The following is a 27922-nucleotide window of genomic DNA, read 5'->3' as shown; positions in this document are numbered from 1 at the left end:
GAGAGTCTTAATTTGACCAGAAGACTAGCAAAGAAATAGGAATAAAGCCAACATGAAGTGATGCTCGGCAGAGGACCCCTGTTTCTGCAGGGTTTAGTTTTAGTGAGAGCATGAATCTCTTGTGAATCTACTGTTGTGGATTTAAATCCACTTCCTTTTATGCATCTGTTTCCTGTGCCTGTGAAAACAAAAAAGGTCATTTTTTTGTGAATTTCAATGAATGAGAGTAACATTCCATTTTCATTTCAATAATTAATTAATTAAATATCCGTAGGGATGTATAAAGTAATCAAATATGAAAGAGCAGTATTGTACTAATGTAAACTAATGTTTTAGTAGCTTATAATGGTTAAGAGGAGCTATTTAGATAACTCTTTACCACCGAATCGATTTATTTACGTCATTGGGGATTATTGTTATCTTACTATGGACGGGGGATCCGTTGTTCTATGCTCATTCATTACAAATAAAAGAATTAAAAAAAGATAATTAATTTGACATGTCAGAATGACAATGAGTTATTAACATTCTTAAATTATTTGCACTGTAATGCCACTTGTTGTAAGGCCCCACCTTCCTTATCAGAAATAATGACACATTATTGATTACTTATTTTTAAGTCGTACAATTTTTGGAAGTTATTAGTAAAATTTGCAAAATGAGTCAAAAATACCTTAGAAATTTTGCAAAAGGTCCTCTGGATAGATACCGAAAATGTGGTTCCTTTGATTGGAAAAAAATGTCACTATGTATGGAGGATGAAGAATATCAAAATTTGAAAGTAAAATTTTATGTTTTATTTATTGTTATTATTAAGTTTATTTTTTTCTTCACTTTAGTGTGATTTTTAACATTAATTTCTATATTGCATTGTGAGGAGTAAACACAAGATATTTTTTAAAAACATATTGTATTAAAGTTTTCAGATTATGATATTCACTTAGTTATATATTAGGGAAATGTATAAAAGTTAGGAAGTTAGGTTTTAAAGAGTTAAAAAAAAACACTATCTCACACATTTAGAAAATTGTGGTTTTAATCCTAATTGTTAAAATATTTAAATATTATATGATAAATTGCACTGTTGACTCTAACAACAGCAATTGCGAATGTCTTTTGTAACAATCATGTCTTCAGCAAAGCTCTATCAAAGTTTATTTAAGTTGGCGTTTATGTTGTTGACTTTCACAACAATACATATTTAACATGAAAACTATTTATGCACTTAATCTGACTTACTTTAGCAAAAAGTTGTTAAGGTCATTGAAAGGGTAAAAAAACAACAACTTATATTTCGATTGTCCTAACATAACGGCCTACATTATAGATCTTCATCAGGGAGATTAGAGGGAAGAATGGAATGTTATTACTAGGAAATTATGAAATGGCAGAAATGAAATATAATTATTTCTTACAATATTTACTGTCTTCTCTGACTGCACCTTCAACCAACTTCTTATATTTTTGTAATTGGCATCATGGGTCAGAGTGGATTTTTCTTAACCAGTTTATAGTTAATTTTAACTCTATTAAGATTATTTTGCATAGGAGTTGCAACTTGCATTTGCAGTTATCTCTCATTCCACCTTTTACAATTACTATTATTCTAACCCTTGCTAAGTTGTCTCGGAACTGAAATTAATCATGACTGATTGCTTTCTCAGCCATTCTTTCTTAAGACCAATGGTTTTATGAATTTTGCTACTGATAAAGAAAACCCAAGTAATTATGATGTCAAAAATTTGTTTGCTTTTTTATAAAGTTTAAGTCTTTTTAATGCAGTACTATCTTCTTCTTTTCCATCCTTGATGTTATGTTAGTATATAGCAGACTCAATCCCCTATTTGGTACCTTCAAAATGAGTTTTAAGCTAATTTTTTGGTGATCTCTCTCTTTTCTCCTCCGTCTTCTGAACAAATTCTGTTGGTAAACTTCAAACTTCCTCATCACGATTCAACCTGACAAATACTTCACTTCAGTGGGATATAATACCATACACATGTAATCATATATAGCAGTATATTGTTATTAATAATATAAAGTTTCCCTGGTTATATAGTACTTGTAGGGAGTAGCTTTTCAAACTCAAGTAGCCTTTAATAATTCAGTCAAACAAATTCTTCATCTATTTACTGTTGTTTTTCCAACTATTATTGTGGTCAGCAGTTCCAATACCTCATTACATAACAGAACTTGCATTTTGATAAGTAAATATTATTTTTATTCCCCAAGATTACTTTTGGATGCCTTTAAGATTGCCTCATTCTTAGGATGGAGATGTCCTTTATAGAAGATTATTTGTAAAGCGTGCTATTCACCTTTCTTGAAATTTTTCTATGATTTTTTTTTAACTTCCCTTGTTAGTATCTATAGGGTTAATTGTCTTTTTACTTCTTATTTTTCTGTTTAGAATCATAATTTTGATGCAATTTTCTTCCTGGTCAGAACTTTTTTAACTGCTCCTATTGTTTCGATTATTTACCCTTGTTCCAGCTGACCATTTGAATGTTCCTATCATTCTATTCTATTATGACACAGTATCTTCCCTGATCCTTAGTTCTTATATTTTTACCAATTCACCATCTGTCGTCTTCATCCCTTTTTTATAGTCTGGCCTTATTTTTTTTTTAAATGTACTTTAAGTTAACTTTATTTTCCTTTTTGTAATCTTGTATCAGCTAGTATAGTGTTTCAAGCTGAGTAGTGATGAGAGGTATTATTATATTATCATTCTGTTATTTTTTAAGCCTGAGGTTTGGTACTTGGTAAGAAAGTACTATTTCCTAACCAATGTTTAAATAAGGAAGTGATGTGGTTAGTACTTTCACTTGACTACATGGGCTATTCCTCACTCCACCTAAGGTATCCCCTTTATAGAGGCTAGGTGTGCCTCAGGAGAGTCTTCCAACCCCATCCTCAATACACGGTTGATATAATAGAATAAATAAATTATGTAGTGCAACAAGATTTAAACCAGGGCCCAAAAGTTAAGAGTTTAGTGCTTTATCCACTGAGCTACCCCAATTCCTATTTATTTAGTTTTAATGTTAGAGTGATAAGGTTTAAATTTATTCTGTAGCGCTACTATAAAATAAAAGAACCTGCTTAGACCATATTCAAACCAGTGTAGGGGTAGTCATCTCTGTCTCATTATCCTATTTAAACTGCATAGCTGTTCATGAAATGCCAGATCTGTTGGCTTTTGCCAGAGTAGTGGAACTTTGCTAACTAAAAACTGTTGTTTTTGGGTCAGGTTAAGTTTCTTGAGCTTGTAAACTTATTGAGGTGTACAGATGGAGGGTGGAAATATGTTTTTGATATATTTAATTAAGACTGGTTATAGTTCATGTTTGTTAATTTTTTTTTAAATTATGCAGTTAATGTATTATAAAAGCTTAAAAAATGAACATTATATTTTATAATTATGATTTGTTATCTTATTTTATCTGTTACCAAACGATTAGTCTATTTTTCTGTATGAGTTATATTACTGCTGTTCGCAACTTTTGTATCTACACATTAAAGGAAGGATGTTTATTTTCACATTATATATTTATAATTAATTAAGTTTAAACATAAAACAGTTATAAATTAGAGAATTATGATTAATAAATCAGGTTTTTTATTTATATTTCATTTCTGTGTTCTATTCTAAATTTGTATTGATATTTAGTATAATTACTTTTATTTAATAGTTTAAGATGTGGGAGAAAATGAGAAATGACGAATTGTTTCAAAAACCAACTTACAAATTGAGCTCAGATGATCTAAAAAGTTTGACCCTATTACAAATGAAAAGATTGAAAGAATGGGACCTATTACCTAGCGATGAAGTCTTCATGAATCCCCAAAAGGTAAGTATATCTTTTTTATATTTATTTTGTTTATCATATATATTTTCAGCATTTCTGATGTGGCTGTATGAAAACAAACCAAAAAAAAAAAATAATGATCATTCTGCAGGAAAACAATATGTACTTCTAAGTCACATGTCAAACAACTGAGATATTGTCCCTTTTTATTCAATTTAGTAAGAATTTAAGTTGGACTGATTATTTCTTTACCCTTTTATTTTTATCCTTATTAAAGTAGCCTGTTACTTATTCCGGATGTTTGTTCTAAGTAGATCTTGAATATAAAAACATTCTTTGTGATCCAGAAATGGTTATAAATAAATAAGTGAACGAATGGGTTTCCATAGAAACCTGAGGAAAATACTTTTAAAATTTGGGTACATATTTTAATATACCGTATCTTTACTAATATTTGTTTGATTCGCACTGGTTTTTTTTGGTGTTGTAGAAAATTTAATAACCTTTTGAATGCTTAATTGAAAATACAATTTTTTAGATTCTATGGACTCTGAAACGCCTAGATCCATTGTAAACTGTGCATTCAAAATCTGATCTTATTAAAATACTCGCCTCATGTAGTTTAGATGGTGAGGAAAGTAAAAACATGATACCAAAGCCATAAAATATACATTTTATATATATTAATAAAGTATACACTTTTTGAACTATGGATAAATTCAGTTTTATTTTCTTAATTACTTATGTTTTCTGCTTTTCTTGGAGATATATGAAGAATACTTTAAGTATCATCAAAATTGTTAGACTCATTTTGGTAGTACAATCAGCACTTTTTTGGCTATTATATAGCTGATATTACGCAGAGGATGCCCAATTTGGTACCCTGACATGAGAGTCTAAAAGCCTACTAGGAAAAAAAAAAGAAGAAACAAAATTGGCTTACCCTTTGAAGAGATAATCTTGGCAAAGACAGACTGTTTCATATACTTGTCTGTAAGTATGTTGGGGATAGAAAGGAATGGAAATCTATTCTAGGGAAATCTTTGGTTCTCAGGGGACCACAGAGCAAGATAATAACAAACTGACTCACCTTATGTTTGTATTGAATCTGTATAAGTTTGTTCTTTAATGTGTAACCATAGTTCTTATCACTTGATATATTATTTTATTTTTTGTTCTAGGCTTCGGTGTTTAACAGGGCCATGTTGTTTTATAGCCCATCTTTATGTCTTAAATATACTCTTGCTTATAATTTTGTTCAAAATGCATTACTTGGGCTTGGGACTGAAAAACATATGGACCTTTATCATAGTTTATCAGATCCAATGACTAGTGTAAGATTATTATATCTGAAATGATTTTTTACAATATTTTCACTCCTCCCCCCTCTGTTCATTAATAATAATTTTAGTTTATTTAAGTTTGTAGGTAGTTTTGCCTTAACAGAAATTTCCCATGGGACGAATACTAAGGCTATGCGTACAACTGCCCATTATGATCCTGTGAATGAAGAATTTATTTTGAATACACCAGATTTTGAAGCAGCTAAATGTTGGGTTGGAAACTTAGGTGATTTACAGACATTGGAAGCCTTAGTTATTATATTTTATTGTTTTTATAAAAGTACCTCATTTATATTGTTTTAAATAGGTAAAAGTGCTACAGATTGTATTGTGTTTGCTAAACTGATAACATCCGACGGTAAAGATTGTGGACTACATGCTTTTCTTGTTCCTGTAAGAGACCCTGTAACACTGGATTGGTATCCTGGAATTATTGTGGGTGATATGGGTGAAAAAATTGGTTTGAATGGTGTTGATAATGGGTAACAATATTCAAATTAACATTTTGGAATATTTTTACTAGTTACAATTAGTTACTTAAGTTTTTGTCTTTAGATTTATCATGTTCAACAAGTGCAGGATTCCTAAAGATAATCTTCTCAATAAAACTGGAGATGTCACACCTGATGGTGGTTATATTACTCCATTTAAGGATCCCAAGAAAAAATTAGGTATAACAACAGCTCTCATAGCTTGAACATTTTCTTTTTTTTAATGTTTGTTTTCTGTAGTTTCAGTTTGAGTGTTTATTTTAGCTTGACTTGTAAGTAGTATCTATTTTTCTTATATCTTCTATTGATCAATATTTGAGTATGATCTGGCAGCATAGGAGTTATTTAAGTGTAAACTTAATATTGTTGGAATCCCTAATATTTCAAATTATTGATATATAATCAGAAAATAATAAATATTAGTGCAGAAGCTTTTTTTATATCTCCCATAAAAAATTTAACGAAATTTAATTTTATCACAAATATTATGCAATTGATTAATTTGTGTAGACATCTTTACATGCATCTTTACATGAAGTCTGTTCTTTTTGAAGGCCTCTCCCTTCCTTAAAAAAAATAAATAAATAAAAACATAATTTTTTATTGACCATTTCATAATGAAATGATTTTTTGTTTGTTTATTCCTGTTTCTGAGTCCAAAAATCACAATTTTTACTTTTTTCCTTGCTTCTATGACAGCCATCTCTATTTTGCAAGACAAGTAGTTTCTTGTGTTTGTAGTTGTTTACATTAGCTCAAATTACTCAGAACTAGTGTAACCTAGGTTGTTGGAACTAAATCCATTTTATTCAGGAATGAATGCCCTAAATATTATCTTCAGCAGATGGTTAGTGAAATTTTAATCGAAAATAGTAAAAATTCACCTCTAAATGTGACATATAAATTGAAAAATTTGCAATATTTGGAGGAAAAAAAAATCTAATCTCAGTCTTAATATTTTGGGTTTTTGTATTTAAAAAATACATATATATCAACTCTCAAATAGGCTTCCATTTTAAACAATGATTTTCAAAAATTTGATAATTTAAAAATAAAATCCAAACTTATTAAAGCAGTGAATGGAGTCATTATTTCTCTAGATAACATTGTGTTAAGTATAAACCATACAGTAAATCTTGGTGAAAGTGTAAAGATATGGATGAGTTAAATGGATGAGCCGATTCTGCATGACATAATTAAACAAAAAACTACATTTTCAAGTTGATATCTATTGCAGAATACATTTCGTTAGCTACGAAAAAAACTATGAAAAATTCAATACTGTCTGACAAGGAATCGACTGTTTTTGATTGTGTCTAAAAGATGTGCAGTAAAGTAAATTTGATTTGGGGATCAATATTTTATAAAAAACTAAATGGTTTCATAGAAATTTTAAAATTAAGGAAACATGTAATGCTTCTCAAAGTAGAAAATTCAGATATCAACTAATGGAAGCAGCTGGTATCCTACTGGATTTCTGTGAATAGGAAACTTTTTACTACAATGATGTCATATAGATGATTCAAGAGCCCGTAACTGTTTCGTTGAAGAATAAGGAATGTTCTGAGAAGTGAATAATAAATATTTAGAAAGTTTTTGAAAAATGTTATATTTTCAATTATTAATTTTGAATATAAAACAATCGCAGACTTTAGGTTGTAAGAAATAAACATGAAACAATAACCCATTTTAATGGATCATGTTTAATAAATTTATTTCAGGTGCTTCATTAGGAGCTTTGTCAGCTGGTAGGATTTTTATTGTTTCAATGGCCAATATTTACCTTACTAATGCTGTTGTTATTGCCACGAGATATGCAGGTGTCAGAAAACAGTTTGGACCATCCTCAGATGAGGAGATACCAATCATTGAATATCCTTTATTAGTAAGTCCTACTGTTATCAAAAAATCATACTTTCAATTATTCAAATAGTTTAGTAATATATTTACTTGTTTTAAGAATTAATACTATATGAATGCTGGTAGTTAGGAGCTACATACTTAATAATTGTTGGGCAAGTTAACTATAAATAGAGTTTGGCAATAAATAAAAAGCTAACTAACTTTCTGATGGTGTAAATCGCATTCCATTAAAATCTTCTAAAATTAATTAGCAACTAATCGAAATTTGAACATTATTTTCAAGGCTGAGGTACACAGAAAGGATCTTTGCCTGTGGTAATCAGGCATTCTAGTTGTTTGGCATTATCCAGGGGTATTGCTGCAACAACTTATTGGAGGGGAGAGGGAGTAAATCTAAACTTTTGACCATATTTATTGGAGGTTTAGAAAGTATTCCCTGCAATAAACTTTTCAGGTGCTTAAATTACAAATTTCTCAACTATTCGGTTTCAGATTTTTTGGGGAGGATGATACTTCCTTAGAACATTCCTGGGTATTATATTATAATTATTATTATTTTAAAACAAATAAAATGATAAATATACAGTGCATTCCAGCATTCACTTTGCACTTTTTTTTTTGTCTTTTTCTACATATTCAATCCCCCTAAAGATGTTTGTGTCACTCTTTTTTTTAGATCGGTAGGGGTGCAGCAAAAGTTTTTTATTTTTAGCCCATCAAGGGTGTCGCCAGTCGCCAAATTTTTTTGTAACATAGATTATGTCGTACCACCAGATTGGCACAGGAAAAGATCACATTCTGTATGCCTTAGCCTTTATGGGATCACAATTTACTTTTGTTAAAAACACTTATTTGAATTATAATTATTTGTGGATAACTATTACTTCATTCCAGCATTGATCTCACTTTGTTCAAAGGATATTGTGTTATTATTGTAGGGCTAAATGGCCATTATGAAAATTGCCTACAGGTCTAATTCAGTACTACACAAGGTGTTCAGTTCGGTTTTGAAAATTTTCAAATGAAACTTGGTAGGCTTTAATTTGGGTTGGGGATTCAATTTTGTTTACTATTATAGTTCTTCTCCAGCATAATTAACTCTGGAATTTCTAATGGTAAGGGGTATTTTCAATATAGAATTCTCATAAAAAATTTTATTTTAAAACAATTTTATATTTTCATGATTTTCCCGATTCAACTTGTATTAAAGGCACAACTCACCAAAAATCTCAAACAATTTTCTAGTTTTTGATGAGTGGCGTACAAATGGTGTGGAAAATTGAACAAGAATAAAGAAAGAGATGTAAAAAGATAGGAAATTTCATAGAGAAGACATAATCCAATTTTTATTCTTAAATTTTTACCACAACTTAATACAAAGAATTTTAAAGTGTAAGTAGTTTTCAAAATCCCAGCAGTGGTAAATCTGTGGACCCTGCAAGGATTTATTGGGCTTTAGGAATTTTGTCGTGGGCATCAAGACCTGTATGAGGCATTCCTATTCAACATACTTAAGTCCCAAAATTTACTGTTTTCAAGGTAACATACAAATTAGGCTTGGCCTCCATAATGTTGCAGTTTCCTGGGGATGTGGATGTGTATCACAAGTCATCTAGATTTTTAGGTTATTTTATTTTTCTTGGTAGTTAATATCGCCATAGTTGCAATGAATTTCTGATTCAAGTGTGGACCCTGTTGTTCAGTGAACAATTATTTATTCATTAGGTCTCAGCGAGTAAAATACTGAGCTATTATGAGTTTACAGATAACTGAGTCATATTGCTTAAACTTTAAACTGAAGGGATATTATCAAGTAGAGCGAGGTAATTACTTATTAAGTTAACTCTAACTTCTATGTGATCAATATTAAGTATGTAGTTTGACCAATTGTTTGTGTTAAAAAGACTTTCTATATAGTATTATGTTGTTTATACAAATAAACATTTTTTCCTAATATAACATAGTATAATATTTCAAATTTATTAGGGAGAAAGATTGATACGAGAGTTCTTGCACGGGTATACTAATTTTCTTATGATTTAATTTTTATCTCAAATCATAGAATTTATCAATACATAAAATTTTCACTGAAAGATCACAGTAATTCACTATATATACAGTTTCTCATTTGTTACCCCTAATGAAAATATGATTTAGTTTGATATCGAACAATTAAAAGTAGTTTTATTGTTTTGAACATAGTTGAAATTTAAATTTTTATCATCTGATGGTGTGATCTTTAAATTTTGATGTTGATGACAGTTTTGGTATGAAAACTATGAATTGAAATAAACAGAAAAAGTATATGTAAATTTATATTCTGTGCTTACTGGTAATTTTATTTTAGAGGGCAAGGAAAATAATCATTTACAGGTAAGCTCTCACATAATTATTGTGTGCTTATTCTAAAATGTTTAACTTCATCAGTTACAGCTTTTTAACTTTTTTGTTGGAAGAAATAAATTTCTTTTATTATATTAATTTATGTATGTTGATGGATGAAATTTGTTAGTTTTATAATTTAGATTTTCATATAAATTTTTCCTGTCTTTGTTTTTTAATGAATATAAATAGACATATCATCTATCCATATACGCATGTGTGTGTGTGTGTGTGTAGTATCTTTATGCATGTGCATGTGTATTTACCATAGTAGTATAGAAATATAATGATGGAGAAAAAGAAATAGGGTCTATCTAATCTTTGTTGGGAATTAGTGGTATTTTTAGTTTTAACTCAACTAAAAAAATTGATGTGATATTGCCTTAGTAGTGTTTCTTATCCAGAGTTAAGATGGAAGGGCCTATCAGTCCTTTCCTATGAAAGACATTGTGTCCCTCAGTACATTCCTAGTTTTTAAATTATTTATAGTGATTGAAGTGCTATAAAATGAAAATTTACTGGCCTATAAAATAAAAATGTTTATCAAAATTATAGGTTATAAAGAAGTTAGGTAATAATAAGTGTAAATAAAATATAGAAATAAAAATGGTGCAGAATTTTGTTTATCATCATTCTTCACACATTACAATTCTGTAATACTGTTATAAGAGCATTTTTAAAATTAATTTTTACCTAAAAGTTTAAAGTGGTGCGTGCCTTTTCTGTACCTTATTTAAAGTCTAAATAAAATTTTAAACTAGTTAATCTGCGTATTCTTATTAAGTAAATTCCCTTTTCAGCAATGGCGCCTATTCCCTTACATAGCATCTGTATACATTGTAAAGTACTTCAGCAGTTATTTTCAGGATATTTTCATTGAATTCCTATTTAAGTACTTAGGTGAAAGTAGCAATGAAAAGGTAAGTGAACTTAAAACATATTTTAATTTTCTATTAAATTTAAGATTAGTTAAAATTATGATTTATTTTTAAGTTTTTACTATTCATTTACAATTCCTTAATTTTTTAAAAGTTATGGTATAAAATAATATGAGGCATGTATATACAAAAGAGGATATTTATTCAATATAATTTTATGTTGTAAGTAACTGAAGGGAATAAAGTTCTGTTTCTCAAAACAACTGCTTGGAGCAAAAAATAAGAAAGTAACACTGAAATGTTGAGAAGGTTCATGTTAAAGTGTGTAACAATGAAATGCTGAGAAGCTTCATGTTAAGGTGTGTAGCAAGGAAATGTTGATAAAGTTCATGATAGTGCATAACAAGAAAATTTTGAGAGGGTTCATGTTAAAGTACGAGGATAAGTCAATATTTATCCGTAATTTTGTTATATTTTTGTTTATTTTGGTAGCACTGCTGTTTTGTGTTGATATGCATGTTTTGTTTATTTCTTATGTCTATGGAAGTTTCAAGCTGCTAGACTGGTTTCGCTATCTTTGTCGTGCTGTTAATGTTCTATTTGCAACAAAGAAGAACTTCAGTGATCTGTTTTTTGTGGTTGGAAGGTGTATCAGGGGACGAAATCATCAAATACTTTCAGTACAGTACGGGAACAGTGTTTTGCCACAACGGAGTGTCTACGAATGGATCAAAAAATTCAAAAATGGTCGCACAAATGTTATGCACAATGATGGAGCCAGACAACCGTTTACCACCACAAATGAAGAAAACATTGAGCATTCATATAAAATGGTGCTCTTAGACAGTCAAGTAACTATTGACAAAGTAATGAACCTCGGGCGAAGCAATGAAAGAAGTAGTGTATTCCTGGCTTGCTGCTCAACCGAAAACCTTCTTTTATGAGGGCATCATGAAGTTTGTACAACGATGGACAAAGTAAGTGCATTGAAAAGCCAGGGGACTATGTCGAAAATTTACTTGTAAGTTTCTTATTTGATTAAAATATAACTATATTGCGGATAATAATTGACTTCCCTTGTATGTATCAAGGAAATGTTGAGGAGGTTCATGAAAAAGTGTGTAACAAGAAAATTTGGAAAAGGTTCATGTTAAAGTATGTAGCAAGGAAATGTTGAGAAGGTTCCTATAAAGTAACATGGAAATCTTGGCCAACGGATGACTACCAACCCCTTTGTATACTGGAGGCAAGTTAGAGCCAACAAACTGGTTGGCATTGAGACCCATCTGTCAGTGTACATCGAATTTCATGGCCTGAAATTCTTGTAGTGAAGGGCCATATTCACTGGTCCTGCAGATGATAACCAATCTATTAGTTTGATGTAGATGAGAGGTTGCACCCAACATATTTGTTAACCCTAACACATTGGCTGTCATTCATTTAGTTAGCTTTTGTTGGTCCACTTAGTGTTTGCTTGACGAAACAGAAACGTATTTGCAATCGATTTTACTCCAATATGTTGGTCATCATTTGTTGGCCTTCATTAGATCTATGTTTATCTGCCTTTGTACAAATGTTACCAGTTAACAAATGATCAACATGTTCTTAATTTATTTTCAAGAAATTACTAAACCATCTACCCAATGGAAATTGATAGAAACAACCAAATTCCATAAAGAACAAAAAATTGATGCGGAAAGAAACAATATATAAATTTAGGGAATTGGGGGAATAGCATTCTATGGAGTAGGGAATAGCATTCTAAACTACACAAATATAACCTTGTGTGAAAATTAATAGTTGCTACAAAAATATATGATGTTAGCTAACTAGAGTTTTAGTGAAGTATTTGAGTCTTGATTGGCCAGGAGTATATGAAAAAAAATATATGACTGTGTTCATGAAGGCAACTAAAAAGATTTTGAATAAAATGGTCAAAAAGAAATAAGTTCTTTCATTCAATATGAATGTAAGATCATTTGAAAGTAAGATTGAGCAATAAGTAGTTTATTTTTTAATGAAATTCTTCAGTTGTTTTTCTGGTTTACTGATTTTTTTTTTACTTTCCCTTACAGTTTGGGATAGTGGAATTTATTTTAAAATTTGGTGTTTGGAAAAACTAAATAATATTATTCGAGTTTATTTCTGATGTAGGTTAAAAACTATTGATCCAATAATATTTGTTTTAAAAAAACAATCACCTGAACTGTGTTTATTTTTGGGTTTCATGAAAAATTTTAAAAATTGGATCTATTCCCTTTTTGAATCTTCATTCCTCATATAATTTATATGGTTGTTTTGTTAAAACATTTGGTATATAAGTTACTTAATATATCAAATTTTAAAAATTGTGTGAATAAACAATTTGATTTATATGGGCAGCATTATATATTTTTCTAATTATTGTTCATTATATAAATAGAGTACAATTGTGGCATAATTTATTTATATTTGTTTATCACTCCTATTTCAGCTTCTGTAATCTTTATTTATTGCTGTAGGATGAATAAAACTTTTTTAATTTATATTGGAGTATCACCCCGATGGAATATCGGGAAATAAAGCTGAATGTTATATTCTTTGAATTTTACAATATTCCAAACTTCTTCAATACTTCAAACTATTTGAATGAGCATAAGTCGATTTTAAATTTATAATAGCACGTTTTTAAGAAATGGCTTGTTTTGAAATTATGTCTTTTAGGCCTAAGTAATGATAAAAAGAAGTTATTAAAACTAAACTTTATAGAAAGAATGAATTAAAGAACTTAAAATAATTCTATACATATGGATATTTAAGATAAGGAATTTTTGCAGTATTGCCTATTATCTGTTCTATAAACCAGGGGAAGTTGAAAGATTCTACCTTCTGTTTGGAAGGTAAAATCAAGGACTAAAATCCTACAGATTTTAAAAATACAATAGTTCCATACAAAAAATGGAATGCATGTTTCCTTAATCATATTGTCCATGACTTTTAATGAATTAGTTATCCCATAAATCCAAGTCTTTGTGTACTATTAACAATACGTTTTCAAAATTAATTTATTATTGCGTTATAATTGAGGTAGGCTGCAATGGGAGCTGAAATTCATGCTTTATCTAGTGCAGCTAAACCACTGGCAGGATGGATAGCTAAAGATGGTATTCAGGAATGTAGAGAAATCTGTGGAGGCCATGGCTATTTGTCAGGTTTGATTTTATAAAAAGTATTAGTGCTAATTGATTTTCTTTCATCTGTGTCATTAATTATTATTAAGGATTTTTCAAATTAATTGAAATCATTTAATTTTATTTAATCTTGTTTGTTTATGCTATCGGATAATTATTTAAATAATGTAGTAGAATGTGATGAAGTTAGTTAAAGTAATGTTCAAATAGAAAAAAAAGATCGTTAGCACTTCTTTTTTTTTTTTATTCCAACATAGCTTGTTATGTTGTATCAGAAACATAGAACAGTGCTGGTCAATCAACTTTCTGAATCACAGAAGAAAGAACAGATAGTCTACAGATAAAAATATCATCTTTATATTCTTCATACAAAGCAGGTACAAAGAAATTATGGAAACTAATCCAAAGTTACAGCTTTTATATTATGAATAGAAATATGACAGACAAACTCTGATAAATAATTATACTTGCAATCCGATTAAAGTACTTTCAACTGGGGTGACTTAATCTCTCTTCCCTTCCTCAGATAACTACTTTGTCTGCAAATAATATTCATAATTCTAAAATCTTTTATTTAATAAGTCCCACTAAAGGTGTGAAATGTGTTGATCAACCTTTCAAGGTATAACTTAGTTTTCAGCTCCATGGGAATTTCTTATCATTCCAAAACAGCCGATTGATTTATTTATCAGATATTGATCAAGTGATTTTTTAGTGGTATTAAAATTTTGTTTTTGCAGCGATCTTGAACAAGATGTTAAATTAACAGCGTAATTTATTTAGGATTATAATGAGGAATGACTTATTTTTTTTTCGTTTAATCAAAATATAAAATTCTTGTGTGAAAACTTACCTCTTTCTGTGTCTTAAATCATTTTTTTTCTGTAATATTCTTTAAATAATAATTATTATTATTATGAAAAAAAAAAGTTCACCCAAGGGCTTAGTACTCTACTCCTTGAGCGACAGATGGACAGCAAAGAGGTAGATTGTGGATCAATTATTTTCCGTGACCCCTAATTCAAACATGAAACAAGTCAACCCATGGAACATATAGCATAAATAATAAACTTTTGTAATAATGTGAAGAAGTTCCATTCTTGCCAGCATATGAAAAGGGGAAAAAATACAAGAATTTGAGATGAGGCAATTGGACATTCTACACAAAGTCAGTATTCCCCAAGAAAGAAGGAGAATTTTCCATTTTTTACAAGCTTATTTTACTATCAATATTTCTGAAGAGGGTTAATATTGTTTTGGTGTGTTTATTTAATTATTGAAGTTTGAAAAAGTAATTCATATTTACAGGTGTTTTCAAAAATTGTCTTTAAAAATATCCACTGTCATTAATTTTTTTTTCTCTCTTCAATCGTGGTCCTTCCAACCAAAGTTTGTTTTCCCACAGGAAATTTGAATATAAAAATAAGAGAAAGGTGGGCGGGTAAATTACCCATCAAGGAGTTAAGTTTGTTCACCCACTTCTTGACTAAAGTGATAATGTAAAACAAAAATACACAAATGGTGTGATTATTTTTTCTGAAAAATTATCTTAAATTTTATTGTAAACTTTCATATGAGCAGTCTCTCCTGTTGATGGTACTTAATTAACTAATTAAAACAGATTGACTATCAGAAGTACTATTTAGCAAATAACAAGACACATTAAAACCACTTTATACTATTTTTCCTAGAATTGCAAAGTTGGTAGTCTTTATAATATTGAATTACTCATATGAACAATTGCTAAACTGAATAGCTTGGCATAAAAACTCATATTTTTTATTTAATTATTGTTAATAACAGAATCAGTTCCTGTTTACTTCCATGTTATTGATCTTTTTTGTTTTTAGTGGCTGGATTTGGTGATCTTAGAAACAACAATGATGCAAATCTCACATATGAAGGAGATAATAATGTTCTGATTCAACAAACAAGTAATTGGCTTCTCCAGTTGTGGTCCAAGAAAGATGCCAAAGATTTTGGGATCACTCCTTTAGGAACAGTAGAATTTCTTTCTAGGTGGAAGAAAATCAAGGCTGAGAAATTTTCATCAACTAAGAAAGCAGATATAATCCTCCCAGAAAGTTAGTTGCATTAGTTTTACTGATCAATAAAATGTTTAGTATATTACATTGAAATTATTCTAGTTTAGTATAAAAAGATTGTAGTTTATTGCATTGATTAAATATTTATCTTATGGCAATTATTGGGGAAACAATTGTAATCCAATGGTGTAATTCATCAGTGAAAATCAATTGCTTTGAATTTTTAATGATTAAAAGAGAATATGGAAGACTGCAACAGTAGTATTTATGAAATAACTCAAAAACAAAATAAAATTATATATATGTATAAATAGTTGACCATAAAAATTTAAATATAAGAAGATGGTCAGGGTTGCGGTCAAAAAAAGAACCAATAGCTTATAACTATTTTAATGTCTGACGTTTCGTCCCACTTTGCAGGGCTCCATCATTATACTATTTTATGTCTTCCTTCCTTTTATTTATATGTAATTTCTTATCACTTTATTTTTACATAATATTTATCCTAGCTTAAATTACCTTATTGTAGTAATATTCTCAGTTTTTTTTTGTATCTTTTTACCCCTGCAGAGTAGGACGAAACATCGGACATTAAAATAGTTATGAACTATTTGTTCTTTTTTTTTTACTGCATCCCTGACCATCCTCTTATATTTAAAAAATAAAATTATTTGTCAAATGTGCCACTCTCAAGTTAAGCGGCATTGTCAATATGTCAATAGGTCATGAAATGAAAAATCTATACAGTGACCAAACATGTTCTACCTTTAAAACAGATGTTTTAAGATTAGACGTTGCTAGTATGAGCTCAAGGATCAGTCCTTGTCCCAAACCTATGGAAGTTGATTTTCGATCAGTTGCTGAGAGAATGAGAAGAAAAGCAGTTCACTGCTTAGTGCACAGAGGCGCAGACTGGTATCGATGAAGAAAATGGCTCTGGTGAAAATCACTATGGCTTGAAGCATAGTAGGTTTTAGCTGGATCAGTAATGTAAGGGTAAGGCTTTGAAAGACTTCAGAAAAATCTTGAGTTGAGGATTGGTGGTGACTCTTATGGATGGATGATGATAATTCAGGATTGAGGAATGATGGGTGATTATCCTTAAAAGAATAACTTTTCCACTGTACTATCGAGACCACAAACAAAGTGGGGTCATCCCAGACTATCGCGTCTGAAACTGTAGTCCACATGATACTCCATTTGATATATTTATCAGAATTGCGTTCTTACTAAAGATGAGTTTCTTCGGTCAAAAAAGTGTTGTTAAGTGAAAAAGTGATCAAAACTTTCCACAATTTGAACTTTTTTAGGGCTAAATGGTAGTTGTGGGGCTGTTATATTTTAACTTAAGAAAAAGAATAAGACCACTCTGAATATGAGTATTTGGGAGATTGCGTTCTCCAACCAAGGTAAATAATCCAACGTTAATCTAACTCGTATATCTGCCTTTACCTTAAATTACCTAATAATATAAATCAAGATAATTAGGGAAAATTGGTAGCAGTGACACATGTGTTTCAGCAGAATTCTACTGCTGTAAAATAGCCTGTTGTGTAGGGTTGTATATGAATAAATAAATAAAATAAATGAATAAATAAATCTTAGGGTATATTATATCAAGTTTTTTATTTTTTTCAGATTTACTAAAAATGTATGAATGGTTACTAGTGTATTTGTTACAAATAACTTATTCAAAATATATGAAATTGAGTAGTACAGAAGATAATGAGTTTAATTTGAAACTGAATATACAGGTTTACCATGCCCGACCGTTAACTCTTATTTTCTGTGAAGTAAGTGAAATGACCATTAGTTATAATTAGTATTTCATTAGCTATTATAATTTTCTAACAAAAGTTTTATTTCAGCATTATATGGTTAAAAAATTCATAGAATTTGCTAATAAACAAGAAGGGTCAATAAGAGAGGTTCTGCTAAAATTGGCAGCACTATATGCAGCATGGAACCTTGAAAAAAATTTGGCATTTATGTATGAAGGTATTAAACTTTTTTCAATAATTATTTTTTATTATCGGTCAATCTTCTTTATCAATTTAATGTTTAGTTTCTTTAAATTGTTTAATTAAGTAATCAAAATAAGGGTCACTTAAAAGGGTTCTAACAAGCATCAGTTAAATATGAACTGAAGGGTTCACTTGTTATTCTGATAGCTCCTTACCCATGAATGGGAATTGAACCTCTTCTTTGTTAAATATTTTGTAAAATGCTAACTTATATCTTTAAGATTAATCCTTATTGAACTGTTCTTGAAAATTATGTGAAATTTAAAGACCTAGAATCAGCAATGGATTGACTACTTTTCCAAATCTTTTGAGTTATTATTTGCTGAAACACTTTTTTTCTCATTGAATAAGTTATAAGCTTAAATGATTTATGAATACTGTTATTATGTTTATATTACTAATTATGTTTTGTATGTATTAATGAATTCGTCATTATTTAGTAGCTTTATTTTTCAGATTAGCGTATTAGACTCACTATAACAATTTTTTTTTTTAAGTTTGGTTTTACTACACTCCTTGGTTCATATTATTTAAATAAATCAATATTGATATAACAAACAATGGAGACATGAGTTCGATTGCTAGGTTTCTTCATAATTTTTTTAAAGATTTAAAATATATTTATATTAAATTATATTTAGAATGGAATCTACCTACCAACCTAGCCCCTTGGCTGTATAAGTACCAATCTAATTTATGAAACCTAAATTAAGATTTTGAGAAATTATAAATGGTTGTCAGTATGCACTTCCAGTTCCTGATTGAAATATTTAATTCAATAATTATACATTTTCTATAATAATTTTTGTAAACATATTATTGTTGTTTCTGATTATTCTACTGACTGAATAATTAATTACTTAATGCATTTTAGGTGGTTTTATAACATCTCCGGATGCTGCTCAGAATTTAAGAGAAGGTATTATTGATCTATGTGAAAGCCTGAAAAACGATGCTGTTCCGCTGGTTGATGCTGTTGCACCCCCAGATTTTATTCTCAATTCTCCTTTAGGATGTTCAGATGGAAATGTAAATGTTGTATTGATATTCTATCATAATTGATTATAATTTTATTACTTAACCCAATATGCCTGATGTTCTGAGTTTTGATTTTGATTACAGGTATATAAGCAGCTTCAAGCAGCTTTGTATCAGTCTCCTGGAACATTTACGAAACCGGGGTTTAACAAATCTTTTAACTCAAAACTGTGAACGATGTAAGTAATATAATAATTTTATATTTCGATTCATGGTGCTGATAGTTTTAATTATGTTTGAACTACTTGAAAATAAAGTCCACTAGACAGTAAATTCTTATTAGTAGAAGACAGAGATTGTAATTGTAACTTCTTGAATCTTTGAAGATAGCTTGTCAAGATGCATTTATTCTACCTGATAAACCACTTGAATGCTTGCAGGACAAATGTGGTATTTTTTTGCGTGGACCTATAATTCTGTTACATAAATAAAAATCTGGTGTCGTTAGACCACTGGTCTGGGTGGATTAACTTTCACTTACCACACTAGAAGGGAGAAATTTTAAACAATAAATTTTTATTTTTCTGTTCCTATAAAAATTCATATTTTAGGGTTACTTGAAGAGCGAATAATGATTAACTTTGTTCTTGCCATGAATACAAATTTAACAAAATATAACAAAGCTGTGTACATATCGGAGTTGAATTGGGTGAGATTGGGCACACTTGACTGTTTCCAATTTTTCAATCTCTAAACCACTGTCTCTATTTCTCCATTTTTATCCTTTAGTTAATATCAAATTCTTCCATAATTCATATTGATAATTTTTTAACAAAATGGTATCTAAAAAATGCAAAATGGTTAATTATTTCAAATAAGCAAAATTAAAGGTACTTAAAAGGAAAATATTTTGAAAATTTGGCATTAAAGTCCTGTTAAACTATTTCAATGAGGATAAGACCTAGCTTGTTCACAAACACACGTTTTTATTAACATAGAAGACCCAGTCCATTTCTAAAACTCTAACAAGGCAAGAAAGGTATTATCCCTCATAACTGCAGAATTTTTGTTCGCTAGCCTTGGAACCTACATAACAGCTACAGCCATAATTTCCTCTTCAACAAAAGAGTATCTTGATATGATGCCACAGTCTTTCCTAAATCTGTTAAGAACCCTCTGGATATGCCACAAGAAGGTGTTGATTATATTTAAATCAATATCTTCTAGAGGGCCCAGTATGTCCTGAGCAATGAGTAGAGAACTTTGATTTGCTTCTTCACATGGAAATGAGGAGATACCTGTACTTATACCTCACTTTTCGAGCCAAATATCAATCTTCTTCTTATGTAAATTAGTATTTTTTCAAAAAATAAGAAATTATCCATGATAGTTTTATGTAATGTTGAGCATAAATATTTCTCTTGTTTGAGAACATACGCATTACAGGTTTTGGAATGGAAAAACCTGTGATGCACATGCTACGTAGACTTTCTAAGAGTCAAAAGTGGTCGTTAGAACTTACCCATTACTTTTATTTTTTTGGAATCAAGAGGGGAATTGAAAAGGTTTATTCCTTACATAATAGAAAGCATAAACTATTTATTCTTTTTTTTACAGAAAATAAAAATCATTTATCTTGAAAACATAACCATTTTCTTTTAATTGGTAAGAGATGAGCTGGAATTCCACTCATGTCTGTTGATATAGGTACATGCCAAGTACCTTCCTTTGTTTGTTGCACACTTTGTGAGTATTCCATTGGTTCCTTAAAAAATAAATAATAAACACAGTGAACAAATAAAACAAATTTAAAAATATGAGAAGATGATCGGATGTGCGTTCAATGAAGAACATAAATAAGTAAAAATGTATTTATTTTTCAGGTTTAGGTTTCAGCCAGAATGTGAGCTCTTCTTCAAGCTAAGATAAAAAAACAAGATACAATAAGTTTTTACTTATTTGTGTTTTAATCACTTATTGTGATTAGTTTTTACTTATTTGTGTTCTTCACTGACCGCATCCACAATCATGTCCTCATATATATTATACATAGTCAATTACCTACTCATCAAAATTTAAAAATCATGGAATTTATAAAATAACTTGATATTAAAAATTCTTTTAATACATAATAAAGTAAAATAGAAAGCTTTTCCCAACCTTCAGTAGTTTAAAAGCCAAATAGTAGTAATAATAAGTTCAGAATTTTAAAATGAATTATAATTAAAGTAGTTTATATTTATATATTTCAAAATTTTCTCTATCTCAGGAGTCTCAACCCTGTACCCAATGTTGTCTCCCTTGACATCACATCTGCCAATTAGCACAACGGTGTCTGCCTAACATAATCTGTTTCATATAGAATGCTGTTATTTTATGAGTTTTCAATAAAATGTTCTATATATACTTTTTATTTTTACTAATTAATTGGAAGTATTGGGAGTGGGTTGCACATTGGCAAGGTAATGGACTGCTAATTCCAAGGACATGGGCCAATAGAATGAAGTGCCAAAGTTTGCCATGGCTTCAGCATAGATATATATTTCTTATAAAGACATTTTATATATAATTATTTTTATTATTAAATAACTATTTATTTTATTCAATAATATAAACAATATGTTTCTATACTACAATTAGTCTTTCTTGTTTAAGTATTAAGTACTAACAATATTAAAAATTAAAAAAAATCCTATTGAGAAAAGACAAACATTTCTTCTTAGATCCACCCCCAATAGGAACGTTATTATTGTGGGGAGAAAGGACCAGGAGAGTATCAAATCTTAAAATACTCCACTCCCTTTTCAATATATAGCTTTTAAACCACTTTTCCTCCCTGAGCCCTAAATGCTATCCCAACTTCGAATCAAAAAGCCATTTGATTTTACGCAATATTAGAATATCATTCTTACCATAAAAAATTTAACTACTATCAAAATTATGTCATATAACTTGATTCCAGAATGCTTCAGTACTGATATGCACATGCAATATCTGGAGCTAACATATAAGAAAAATATATTTTGTAAATTATTAATTTACAGTATCATTCAGATTTTATTCAGTTTAGTATTATTTTGCATTAAAGTCAGCTCATGATGATCAGAGTTTTCTTATTTCAGATTCTTAATTATGGTGTTTTGGACAACGAAGAGCAAGATTGAATATAATTAGTCACAAAATTTCATAAATGAAGTAAAACAATGCTGATCAAGAAAAAAAAAGTTTACCAGTATTTCTGTAGCTTTATAATGGGGTTTAAACAATAAAAAATTAATAATAAATGAAGAACATTTTTGAAGATATATTTCCTTCAATGTGATTCTTTTGTATTTATCTTTAATAATTAAAAAAATTATGTTGCCAAAAATAAATTTAAAATGAATAATTGAAGACAAGAGTGGATGAAGATGTTATCTATATAATAAATTTTTGACAATTGAGTTTTTCTTTTGCATGAAGGCCGCATGGGCTAATCTTTACCTTGAAGCATTAACAAACTTTCTAAAAATCTTGATATATCTTATGAGTTCTCAATCGATTGGATATCTTTGAAACAATTATGTCATTTTCCTAAAACTTTAAATTAATAAAATAACACTTATACCCACTCATGTCTGCAAATAAAACAACGAATCCTAAAATTTGTGATATATTTTAAACATACATTAGTTGTGATCAAATGTATTTTAAATTGTATATCTTAGTTTAATTTGAGTTCAAATTATTTTTTTCTTTTCTGTTTTCCAAAACAGCTCACGATCTCTTCTAAGTTTCTCGAATATTAATTCAATGAATATAATTAATAAATGTATAAATTTGTATACATAAAGATTTTTGGTCGAATAAAATGTGGGTTTTAAAGTTTTATTATCCTTCTTAACATTTCCAATTTTTTTTTATAAAATAATATTTAAGATAAATTAGTCAAACAATAATAAAATGTTGTGACTATATATTATTTTGAGAAATATGAAAAATTTATGATAATATTTGTAATTAAGGGAAGCATCTTCCTTTTATCATATTATTTTTAAAACAATCATCACACAATCTTAACAACCTATCAGGGTCTTTCCCCATTTTCATGAAAATTTACTTTCAAGTCGTACAAAAGTTTATGAGCATAAAATAAGTTTTATTTAAATTTCAGTATAAAATCTACACATTAAAATTATTCCTCTAAATTATTTATAGATGGTAGGTTTTATTTTAAATTAAAAAGATGCCGGTCAGAAAAAAGAAAATATTATTAATTATTTCTTCAGAGCCGAGGGTTCATGCAGCCCAGCCAAAGACCTACAATGCAAGTTGAAAAGTACATCTAAATAATTGGTTAACATTATTTTTGAATTGTTTATTCTTAATGCCACCTGGACCATCTCATTGGTTTATTTATCAAAATATAGTTCATCATCGTCAATTACTTAAACCTATTTTTCTACTAGAAGTTTATTTTGATGCTGATTCCAATTCTCGTTTTTTGAGCTCAAAAAATCCTCATATCCAGATTTGACATCTTAGTTGTTTTCAAGTGCTGGCCTTTTAAAAAATGTGCTGTTGACTGGATTAAACCAGTTAGGCTGTGCAACATCTAGTAAGTAACCAGGATGATGTAACATGTTTCACTATATGTAATGAGAAATCTCTGAATACTATAGGTACTACCAAAATAAGCTATTGGGTCCTGTATAGTGTAAGTGACAGATGTTATACACACAGTTAGATGGAATAATGTGTTCACTAAATTAGTAGTACCCCTAGCATCCTGGCTTGGAGTAAACTAAAAAAAAATTATTTTGAAATATATGAACCTTTCAGTAGGCAGTATAACTAACTCTATAAAATTAATTTTCATATTTTTGACAATAGAACATGATAATAATATTGATAATTCATAGAACATGACAATAAAGATATAATAAATGTTTGAAAGTAAATAATTAAGTTTACTTATTTAACTGTATGATATTACTTACCATTAGAGAAACCTTTCCATTTTTACTAGCATACAAAAAGTAATATTGGTGTTTCTGTTGCCATTTCCAAAAAATAGCCGTTAATTCAGGATCTTTTAGAAGAAATTTATGACTTCTCATATGATCTCTTGAAACAAAAGTTGTTCCTAAGCCAAAGTACATTGTTGCATACAGGAGATATGGATCATCGCAGGACCTGTTATACAAACTTTACATAACTTTAACTCGACATTACTTAATTATAAATTATGTTTTTACACTTTCATGTGTTTGACAACAAGCAACTTTTACAGTTATAGGTATTTCCTTTTATTTATGGTTCGATGAGATATTTTGTTAAAGAGATGTCTTTTAGTTCATCAACTTGTACAGAACTAATCAGTTTAAACACTTGTATTCAAAGACAGTAACAAATCAATTTAAATAGAGATCCACATAATATAACTGATAAGTTAGCATACCAACTAAGACCTACTCTTTCTTGTCTGAGATAGACTTTGTTATTACTTGGCTGAAATATGCTTAGGAAAAATGAGCAAATATATTATAAATCAACAAAGTATCAAATCTTTGGTTCATGTTATGTATTTTAACTTCAATACTAGGTGAATTACTAAAAAACCGTGCCCGTGTAGGCCTCGGCGCTTCGCGCCGAGGCGACATATTTCCGTGACAACGTATACTCTATGCTAATATTACATAAATATAAATTAAAATCAATCCAATGTTATATATTTGAAATAATAAACCAGTTCACATATTGAATTCAGATATTTATTTTTGCTTGGTTATACATTAATTAATTTTTATACATATGATATAATATCCATATGTTAAACGAAGTCAATTTCCGTTACGGGACACTTTTTCTAACATGGCATCCCGCAAAATGATTTATAAGACGTTGTCACGTCAAAAAGAAAGATTGAAAAGTAGGCATTAACATAATAAGACTAGAATAACATGTGATTCATAGTTAATTTTAAATAACTTGTATTTTTTTATTAGTCGTCACTGAAAGTTTTTCTGTCCTTAGACTGAAGATATTGAATTTAATAAATTGGCTCATAATTCACAATAACTACTCATAAAGAAGGTGTGGAGGGTATCCTAAATATGGGAGACATAACTGGTTAAAAAATCTCACACAAAAAGAGAAAAAGTTTGGCATTGACTAAGAAGATGATTCAGCTTAAGGTCACCAGAGCACATAGGTTATAACAATTGTTTTTGTGCCAAGCTAAAAAGCCTTGGCCAGTGAAATGATCCTCAATCTCCCTCTTATGATGTTCTGAAAACTGTTGACCATGAGGCCATAACTTGCACACCCATCGAGGAATTATGAGTCACAAAGATATAAACAAAATAAATTTGCATTATCAACAAGAAGTTTCATTGATTGGTAAATGAAAACTTTCAGGTGTTTACATAGAGCATATATGATAATACTGCAGTGAGACCAACCCACTACATCTACGAGTCTGAAGAAGAAAAAAGTCCAGGTGACGGTAAAACCGCTAAAAGATGGAGGTTGTTCTACATATATACAGGAATAAAATATTAAAAATAAACAATAAATAATATGGAAATTTAGCACTAGTGCTACCCAAATACTGTGTGGGTAAGGTATGAATGAAAATACTAAGTTAGCAGTCTATTTTTCTCTAATAGATATTTAATTTCATTTGAACTGAACATTTTTATACCCAAAAAAGGGGGACTATTGACAACTTAAAAATCATATTAGGTTCGCTTTTTTAGATCAGATTTATAACAAATAGGCATTTAAAAAGAATCCAAATATTTCTTGAAATAGAATGTTCTATAGTTGAAAATAAAAATAACTTTCCTAAAAGTAAAAATAAAATAATGTACCAATGTTCCTAATAGGCTGTGATAATGGCTGCATTAGAGTAATAAGCCTATTTCTTATGTAAGAAGCGGTGTCCTTTCAAATCTAGCCTGTAGCCTGTTTACATTATTTTGGTACAGGACCATGAAATAAATGTCAAACTTCACTCTAATTAGAACAGATTAGTAATAAGTAAGATGAGACTTCACTTATTCACTATATTAAGATTTCATCCATTAATTTGAGTACATGTGTTTGTTAAAACAAATGTACTATATGGAGTAAAAACAAACAAATATTAGTCATTGGGACATAAGGGGCCACAAGAAAAAAAAAAAATTGTTAACTGAAAACTTACACATTTTCTACCAGAAAAAGGGAAGCATTTTGTTTGATATAATTCATATGAACTTTAGGCCACAACTTCATATGTTTTCTTCCAAGAACCATAACTTTCTTAGAGAGATTAGTGAAATGCTTAACAACATTACTTAGCTGAAAATAAGTAAAACTAAAGCAATAAATTATAATAATAATAATAATAATAATAAACTTCAGATAAAGTATTACCACTTCTGCAGATAGCTGGAGGTTCACCTTCCTATGAGTTGGAGAAAGAGCTATGTTTAGACCATCGAGAACGACATCTATATGCTCTATTCTTTTAAGAAAATTAATAAATGAATTAAATTCTTCTGGTTGGGTTTTATGAAATATATTTTTCCCAATCAATACAGGATTTAAAAATGCATCTTTCATTTTTTTAAATTCAGATTCCGTAATCAATGGTGGATTTAGCTGATGAAAACAAGACTGACATATCCCTCTATAATAGAGAATAGCTATGAGAATAGAAATCATATTAAATTAAATAAAACCTTTCTTACTCAAAAATTAAAACCTTTTATTTATTGTAGTTATTTTAGAGTATTTCGCTCTTTTGTTGTGTTGATTATAACATAATAATAATGTTGAAACTGTTTCTTCAGATGGATGTAAATCATGTTTTTCAAAAAATTTGAATACATCATTAAATGCACCTCTACTGAACTTCAAAGCACTTAACCAACTACTATAAATATTGGGTAAGGGTATTAACTTATCACTCACCATTTCATCTATTAAATTCAAACCCAAATCCATCTCGTGATGATTAAATGCTGCTTCTATAATAGCAGAATACATCTTAGTTGAGGGAACCGAGGTGAAACGGGCCATATCTAATAACTTCAAACTTTCCTTCCATTCACTACCAATAGACAAACCTAGTGCTACATTTTCACAAGTTTTGTGGTCTAATATTTCATATTTACTCAGTAATTCTTTATATAAACTGAAAATTTGGGTTTTTTCGACTTCTGAACATTCTTCTTTGCAGTCATAACACAATCTAAAAAATTTACCAATAATGCCTATGTTCCTATTACCATTTGCATAAAGATAATCAAAATAATCTTTGCCTACCTTGAAAGCTTTTTCATGACCACATAAAGTAATAAATATAGAATCAAAATTTGTATCACTTATATGCTTTCCTTGAGTTATGACAGTTTTCTTCAGAGTTTCGATATCACACATTGAAATTTTATTTTTATAATCATCTATTGCTTTTGTTATAATCTGAAATGATCCTGCTTCAGAATAGTTTTCGGAAAAATTAACCTTAGTGTTTATAGGAACAATTGATTTTCTTCTATATTTGGAGGAATAACTTCTCATTAGAGTTAAAGATTCCAAATAATTATTGTAGCCTACTATGGTTTTGCAAAAGGGCAATTCTTGCCCCGCAATTAATCTTTTATTCCAAAAATGCTTCAATAATAAAATCCATCTTCCTTGTTTAAGTGTCATGATTGTCAATCAATAGAAATTTAAAACTAATCTAATTACAAATTTATCAATTAAAATATTAAACAGGTAGCCAGATCATTGTAACAAAATAACTCAGAGATTGAACGGAGTAATTTTATTTGTAGAACAGTTATAATTTATTTGAATAAGTTAATACGTTTTTCCATCTAGAAAAAATAAAAATGTTATCTGACCTAGAGGTTAGAATAGTAAATATTCTGCTAAAAAACAAAATCATGAGTTCAGTGACGAAC

General features: G+C 29.3%; 2 protein-coding genes across 4 annotated transcripts; one reads left to right on the top strand and one right to left on the bottom strand.

The window, feature by feature from the left end:
• The first annotated feature begins 432 nt into the window (after positions 1-432).
• Positions 433-22856, top strand: LOC106685157 (peroxisomal acyl-coenzyme A oxidase 3). Its single transcript, XM_014427697.2, has 15 exons — positions 433-781; positions 3696-3854; positions 4994-5146; positions 5234-5381; positions 5463-5637; positions 5711-5826; positions 7368-7531; positions 10692-10811; positions 13840-13960; positions 15790-16023; positions 17623-17777; positions 17853-17982; positions 18883-19037; positions 19131-19225; positions 22109-22856. The coding sequence occupies exons 1-14, from the start codon at positions 659-661 to the stop codon at positions 19218-19220; spliced, it is 2043 nt and encodes a 680-aa protein (XP_014283183.1). The 5' UTR covers positions 433-658; the 3' UTR covers positions 19221-19225; positions 22109-22856.
• On the bottom strand, positions 20571-27845 carry mldr (mitochondrial ribonuclease P catalytic subunit). 3 transcript variants are annotated; one of them, XM_014427700.3, is made up of 6 exons: positions 27282-27447; positions 26719-27207; positions 26388-26643; positions 26176-26312; positions 23966-24161; positions 20571-20751 (listed from the first exon to the last, which is right to left on the bottom strand). In XM_014427700.3, exons 1-6 carry the CDS (start codon positions 27296-27298, stop codon positions 20614-20616), a joined length of 1233 nt encoding a protein of 410 aa, XP_014283186.1. In that variant the 5' UTR covers positions 27299-27447; the 3' UTR covers positions 20571-20613. The 3 variants fall into 3 exon arrangements, with proteins under 3 accessions (XP_014283186.1, XP_014283185.1, XP_066908357.1); XM_014427699.3 differs by having other exon boundaries at positions 26719-27845; XM_067052256.1 differs by lacking the exons at positions 20571-20751; positions 26176-26312 and having other exon boundaries at positions 24006-24161; positions 26719-27845.
• Positions 27846-27922: the final 77 nt, after the last annotated feature.

This window comes from Halyomorpha halys, unplaced genomic scaffold, assembly GCF_000696795.3.
Source record: "Halyomorpha halys isolate HHAL.00 unplaced genomic scaffold, Hhal_1.1 Scaffold664.1, whole genome shotgun sequence".
Lineage (NCBI taxonomy): Eukaryota > Metazoa > Arthropoda > Insecta > Hemiptera > Pentatomidae > Halyomorpha > Halyomorpha halys.
Note: the sequence above shows the minus strand (reverse complement) of the source record. Positions and strands in the feature narration are given on the sequence as shown.

Excerpts from the sequence above, each read along its gene's own strand:
- LOC106685157 (XM_014427697.2), top strand. The coding sequence starts at position 659 with ATGAGTCAAAAATACCTTAGAAATTTTGCAAAAGGTCCTCTGGATAGA. Across the intron at positions 5,827-7,367 it reads GGATCCCAAGAAAAAATTAG|GTGCTTCATTAGGAGCTTTG; the intron begins GTATAACAACAG and ends AATTTATTTCAG. Across the intron at positions 7,532-10,691 it reads TCATTGAATATCCTTTATTA|CAATGGCGCCTATTCCCTTA; the intron begins GTAAGTCCTACT and ends TTCCCTTTTCAG.
- mldr (XM_014427699.3), bottom strand. The coding sequence starts at position 27,668 with ATGACACTTAAACAAGGAAGATGGATTTTATTATTGAAGCATTTTTGG. Across the intron at positions 26,644-26,718 it reads ATAACTACAATAAATAAAAG|AGGGATATGTCAGTCTTGTT; the intron begins GTTTTAATTTTT and ends TCTCTATTATAG. Across the intron at positions 24,162-26,175 it reads CTTTTTCTGGTAGAAAATGT|GTCCTGCGATGATCCATATC; the intron begins GTAAGTTTTCAG and ends TTTGTATAACAG.